The sequence below is a fragment of the Carya illinoinensis genome, chromosome 1, assembly GCF_018687715.1.
Source record: "Carya illinoinensis cultivar Pawnee chromosome 1, C.illinoinensisPawnee_v1, whole genome shotgun sequence".
Lineage (NCBI taxonomy): Eukaryota > Viridiplantae > Streptophyta > Magnoliopsida > Fagales > Juglandaceae > Carya > Carya illinoinensis.
The window spans coordinates 49272837-49279687 of record NC_056752.1 but is presented as its reverse complement, the minus strand read 5'-3'; the positions used below and the strand labels follow the sequence as shown (position 1 = coordinate 49279687).

At 38.9% G+C, this 6851-nt stretch overlaps 2 protein-coding genes across 2 annotated transcripts in view; one reads left to right on the top strand and one right to left on the bottom strand.

Moving 5' to 3' along the window:
* The first annotated feature begins 276 nt into the window (after positions 1-276).
* Positions 277-2202, top strand: LOC122303241 (protein NODULATION SIGNALING PATHWAY 1). Its single transcript, XM_043114914.1, has one exon. It carries the CDS (start codon positions 330-332, stop codon positions 1965-1967), a length of 1638 nt encoding a protein of 545 aa, XP_042970848.1. The 5' UTR covers positions 277-329; the 3' UTR covers positions 1968-2202.
* A 3919-nt stretch (positions 2203-6121) lies between these two features.
* The window catches only part of LOC122280738 (E3 ubiquitin-protein ligase SPL2), a 16680-nt gene continuing 15950 nt past the window's right edge, over positions 6122-6851 (bottom strand). Inside the window, exon 6 of the mRNA XM_043091749.1 lies at positions 6122-6733. Coding sequence (XP_042947683.1) covers positions 6442-6733 — 292 coding nt within the window. The 3' untranslated portion in view covers positions 6122-6441. The remainder of the gene's footprint in view (positions 6734-6851) is intronic.

The following is a 6851-nucleotide window of genomic DNA, read 5'->3' as shown; positions in this document are numbered from 1 at the left end:
CAACCACCGCGAATAAAACAGAATAATCCTACCTCCCCAAGGACAGAGGAGTTACTATTTTCTACTCTCCCAGCACCTTAAATTAAACAACAAGAGGCCATCGCATCATCCAACCAAACAGCACGCCTACAATTAGGAAAATGCCCTTTCTTGTCTCTTTCCAAAAACACTGCTGCATTACATTTTTGTATTATATTTAAGAGAGAGAGAGTTCTGCAACCTCTATCCTCCCCCCTTTGGTCAATGATCAAGCATTAGCCCACCTCAGATTTCGTATTACAAAAGATATACCATCTCTTTACTCTCGAGCTCTTAAAACAACACATTTCATGTCTGCAACCAAAAATATGATCATGGAAGAACCAGAGCCGAACCCCACCCCAGATCACATCCTGGACTGGATAGAAGACTCTGTTTCATGCTTTCCATCTTTCTTGAATGACCCGTACAATTCGGATGATATTAACGGCTACCAGTGGTGGGATGAAAGCCAAGATCTGATTGACTCGAGTGTCACCTCTCTCAACACCACTGCCACCGCCACGAGCACAACACCCACTTACCCCACCATTTTTAATCATCCATCGCCGCCCGATTCATCCAAGAAGAGGAAAGCCTCCGATCACCCCCTTCCCAAACCATCCCAAAACCACCACAATCCGCGGAAGAACCAAAGCCGTCGAACCAGACACGCTGACGATGGGGATGCAGCAGTTGAAGAGGTTGTGGCGGTTAAGAAATCAGTTGGAAATAAGAAAGGCACTAACAAGGCCACAGGAAGTAACGGTAACAAGGAAGGCAGATGGGCTGAGCAGCTACTAAACCCTTGTGCGGCTGCCATCAGCATGGGCAATATGTCACGCGTACATCACCTTCGCTACGTTCTCCACGAACTCGCCAACGACACCGGCGATGCCAACCACCGTCTCGCCTTCCATGGACTCCGAGCACTGGCACAACACCTATCCAACGCCTCCACTTCCTCCTCCTCAGTGGGGCAGACCTTTGCTTACACGGATGCCCGATTCTTCCAACGATCGCTACTCAAATTTTACGAGGTCAGTCCCTGGTTTGCCTTCCCCAACAACATAGCAAACTCTTCGATCCTTCAAATTCTCGCGGAAGAGCCTGACCGCTCGCAAAATCTTCATATTCTTGATATTGGGGTCTCTCATGGCGTGCAATGGCCAACCCTGCTTGAGGCCTTGAGCCGCAGACCAGGAGGGCCGCCTCCACTAGTCCGCATGACAGTCATCGCTGCCACAGTTGAAAATGATCAAAACAAAGAGACCCCATTTTCCGTAGGACCACCCGGAGAGAACCTTTCCTCTCGGCTTCTCAGTTTCGCCAAGTTCATGAACGTTAATTTACAGATCAACCGGCTCGATAATCATCCCTTGAAAAGCCTGAGTGCGCAAGTCATAAACATAGCCCGTGATCAAACCTTAATAGTCTGCGCGCAATTTAGGCTTCACCACCTGAATCACAAATCCCCGGATGAAAGAACCGAGTTCTTGAGACTACTGAGGAGCATGGAGCCAAAGGGAGTGATTTTAAGCGAAAACAACATGGAATGTAGCTGCAAGAATTGTGGGGATTTTGCAACTGGGTTCTCTCGACGAGTGGATTACTTGTGGAGGTTTTTGGACTCAACAAGCTCGGCTTTCAAGGGGCTAGAGGGCGATGATAGGAGACTGATGGAAGGAGAGGCGGCGAAGGCTTTGACGAATTGGGGAGAGATGAATGAAAGGAAAGAGAAGTGGTGTGAGAGAATGAGAGGGGTGGGGTTTGTAGGAGAGATCTTAGGAGAGGATGCCATTGACGGGGCTCGAGCTCTATTGAGGAAGTACGATAGTAATTGGGAGATGAGACCGGAGGAGAAAGACGGTTGTGTGGGATTGTGGTGGAAAGGGCAGCCAGTTTCATTTTGTTCTCTGTGGAAGATCAAAGATGGATATGAAAACTAATAGCAGTTAAAACAGTTATAGCTTTCAGTTCTCTCTTTCCTGCATTCCATGTAAACTGTAAGAGTATTGAGCTGCGTCAATCTAAAATTAGGTCACAAAGGTGGGGAGCATTGCGTTGAAGTCTGTCTCCATGTAGTAGTGTGACGTCCCCAAATTCCGTTTGGGATTGGACGGACATTTGAAGCGTCGAGATATGCAACACAAGGTTACCTGCCCCCGTTCATGACATATAAGATGCAATAATCCTAACATGCATCTAACATTATGCAATATTCGCAGCGGATAATTTTTTTTTCTTTAGCAATACTATGCACCAAACTGAAAATATCCCAATACTTAAAACATACTTCATACATAAAGATCCATTGAATAACTAAGATCACAGCACTATTCCAAAATAGTTATGATCCAAAAGTACTGGAGATGCAACTCCATTGTACAAGTAGTAATTTAACTACTATATTAACATTAACGACGCACCGTCGTTCAGTCGACTGTGTCTAGTTGGTCAGCTCCTGATCCTCCTTCAGGTCCTGTAACAAGATCTACCATTCGGGGGGAATGGTAGTTGGGACTACCACAGTGAGATTTGATTACAAATCTCAGCAAGTTAACAAAAAACTTCCATACAGACTAATGATGCATGTATGACAGTAAAAGCATAAATGCATAATCAAATTCATAAGTAATTAAAGCATAACTTAGCGTACAACATAGCATAATTGACATAGCTTAAATTGAATCATAAAGTGAACTGGACTTAGCATGAACTTGCTCTGAAACTTGAATTAACATGAAAAATACATACTCTACAGTTGTTGTGGACCCATGTATTCTACGTGTAAATACATACTCCACAGTTGTTGTGGCCCCATGTATTCTTCACAAACTTGACTTAACATGAAAAATACATACTCCACAGTTGTTGTGGCCCCATGTATTTTACGCATCATATTTGTAGTTAAATACATACTCCACAGTTGTTGTGGCCCCATGTATTCTACACAACTTGACTTAACATTTAAAAATACATACTCCACAATTATTGTGGCCCCATGTATTCTACACAAACTTGACTTAACATGAAAAATACATACTCCACAGTTGTTGTGGCCCCATGTATTTTACGCATCACAATTGTAGTTAAATACATACTCCACAGTTGTTGTGGCCCCATGTATTCTACACATCATAATGTACTCAAGATGAAATGTGACTGGAATACGAAAGGACTGAAGTCCTGACGTAACATAACGTGACTTGAACATAACTTAGAATACATGACCAACTTGAGATAGAAACATTTCGTAACATGGCATAACATATAACAGACAACATATTTAGCATGACATACTTGCAACAGTGAATATTACATGACTTGACTTACATGTAATAGATGACATACTTAGCATGACGTACTTGTAATGTACAGTAATACATAACAGAATATATTATGTAACAGATAAAAATTGATGACAAAATAAATTCTGTATAATAGACAATTACATGATATCTTGGCATGGCATGACATATATGATAACATACATACATACACTGTAATTCTTTTACTTAGCACACATACACAGTAGACTGCTAGTAAGTTAAAAGCTAACTTACCTCGATCTCCGCGTTTCTTATAAAACTTCAAGTGCGATCACGAGGAACTGTAATTAGTAATTCTAAAAGTTAGAACTAAATCACTAATAATTTGAAATATGGAAAATACTAACTTAAAGAGTAAAATTTTCATTTTACTCTCTACATGTGGAAAAATGACCGTTTTACCCATAACTTAAGGATTTTGCATACTAACTCTAAAAGTTTCTAAAATTTACATTCCTCATGTAAATTTTATCCTAAACTTAAATATCAACTCAGAAAAATTTAAAACAAAACACAACTATGAAGAACACACTATGGTTGAAACATCCATAGGCCATTTCCCTTTATTTTTGTTGCAATTCCTTCCAACTTCAAAACTCATGCTTAAACCAAAATTTTGCAACAAACATCTTCCAATCCTAAGTTCAAAACCATACTTAAAACATCCATTTAGAAAAAGCTAATAATCAACACCAAACTTTTTTGTAAAAATATCCAAGCACTTGAATCACAAGTTTTGACCTTAAATCAAAACATCTCCAAGAATTTCAAAAATCAAATCTTACTTCTAACATATTCATAATATCATCCTAACATCAACCATGCTTTAAATCATCAAACTAAAGTCACCAAAATCACAAAATAAAATTTGGAGTTTTTGGTTTTACACTTAGTCCAAAAACAGAAACTTTTTCCTCAACTAGTTTTGATAAATCTCTTGATCTATGACTTATAAATATATGATCTTCAAACCAAACCATTACATGGTTTAAAAAGATGTCCTAAAACATATACAAGCTTCTAATTCAAGATCACATGGTTAGAAATTAATCAAAACATAAATTTAGCCAAGAATATCCACACTTTGGCTTATCTGAATATCTCTTTGCATAAAATTTCATATCTTTGAAACTAACATCAAATATCTTCAAAATAATAATATAACATGTATATAAGATACTTAGTATCCTCCAATAAAATTATTAAAGTCATTAGAATAGGTTTAGACCACCAAAGAGTTAAACTTTCTCAAAACAGAAACTGTTTTTCCTCTTCCAGTTTCTAAGTTTCTAAATCTAAGAAAATCTTTCATCAAAACCTTTAATCATGCAAAAATCCTCAACCAATAGTCATATATACATGTTAACAATACTCCATAAAAATTTCGGACTAATATCTATCCATTAGCTTGGTCAAAAACTCCAAACTATAACATACTCTCCAGATTCACGCCCAGAATGACCTTTCCATGGTTAAAAATACTTTTGACCGACCAAATGACCATGGAATGATACGAAAAATACATCTACGGAAACTAGACTCAAAGAGGAACAACTTATATGAAGGAGACTTTATGATAAAACACTTACAAAAGCTTCGAAATGGATGTGCAAAACAACTCCGAAAAGCTGTCCGAGAGAGAGTGTTTGGTATTCTTTCAATGGAAAGCATAAATGAAGATAATTTCGTGGGGAGAAGTGGCTGGAGATACTTGTGGATAAGATATGGAAGAGATGAGGCTGGAGTGAGAGTTAAGTGTAGGACTCTCTTACCCGAAGTGAGAGTTAAGTGTAGGACTCTCTTACCGGAGTGAGAGTGGAGTGTAGGACTCTCTTACCTAATAATATCTACAAAAATCAACTCAAGATATTTTTACCCAATAATATTCATGAAAATTACCTCAAGATATTTCTTTTTATCCAATAATATCTACAGTTTTGAACAGACATTTTGTCTAAAAATATGAAAAAATGTTATTGCGCCATAAGACTTTAAATAACCCTCCGAGTCTAATGGCACAAACCATAATACATTTTGACACTTCTAACTATCTCCAATAATCAAAAACACACTTCTGATACCATTGTAAATAATAACACTAACTATATAGTTAGACAAAAACCTATACGATTAATGGATTCGTGAAAACTTATGGGGTTTTCACGAGGTTCCTAAAGTTAATAGAAATTTCACAATTGAATTTCTAGCGGGCTGTTACAAGTAGCACGCTTTTCTTCTTGTTTAACCCTTTTTTGTATATTTCCATATCCAAAAACGCGAAATAAATGTGTCCACTAAGGAGCTTCTCTTTTTTGTTTGTGATTCAACAGATGTGCTTCTTCTCTCATTTGCCTTACTTTATACTTTGTTATAAAATGCAGCTTGATGATTGCCAAAATAGTCGACATAATCTTCAGATAGTAAGAACAAAAACATGGGGTTGGATCTCCTATCATATAGGGGTACGAGAAAGGAGGAAAATGACAGGGGAGGTGATGTATAATCTAGATTGCATTGCCATTGAGAACAATGGAGGTGCTCTACAACGTCCACTGTGTTTGTAACTTTGTAGAGATAGATTTGAGCTGTACGCTGTATCAGGAGGTCAGAACAGGGGACATATCAAGGGATGAACGTTTCTCCAATCCAGCCAGGCCATTGGCCAACCATCCCAAACCAAAACCAGCAGACCGATATGTCCGGCGGAATTTCATCAAAATCACTGTTTCTTTCGTCAATAAAATGACCCCAATCACACGAAAAAAATAATATTAAAAGTACCAAAGCCTTCATCCATTCTTTAGATTGCTGGTCGGTTGTTAACACGTTGAAAACAAAGGGAGCACAAATTATAATTTACACAAGTTACGACTCCCTACCTATTAAAAAAGCATTCGGCAATCACTTTGAAATATATATTCACAACAGATTCCCCCTATAACATTATTTTCACCAGCAAAATTTTACTATACCTCTCCTTAAAGCTCTATCCCCTTAAATAAAGAGAAACTTTGACAAATACAGCGACGACTCTCTTCCAAGACTAGAAAAGTCTCAGCCACACATTGAACAAACAGTAGCTCTCTCTCTCTCAAGAATCATATATCCGCAATGATTTGCGTATTTCCTGCCTACAGACGGGACACTTGGGTGTGGATTCCCGTTCAACTGAGTTGGCACAGCTTTGGCAACACACCAGGTGCCCACATGGATCGAATGCAGATCGCCTTCTCCTCATCAGACAGATCACACACAACTCTCCATCCGGAACATCTCCTGTCTCCTCCTCAGCTGCAATCTGAGATGCCGCATCATTACTTGCAGCCTGTCTGTGTTGCTGCAGCTGTCTATGTTGCCTCCATTCTTTCCATCTACTCCAATTCCTGAAGAGAAGTTATGCATCTAGTTATTCAAAACAAATCAATTCTGATAACAAACAGATCAAACCCCTAGGGGTTGGCTCAACTGGTAAGGGCCTTAGTCTTGGGTCTAAGGTTCAAA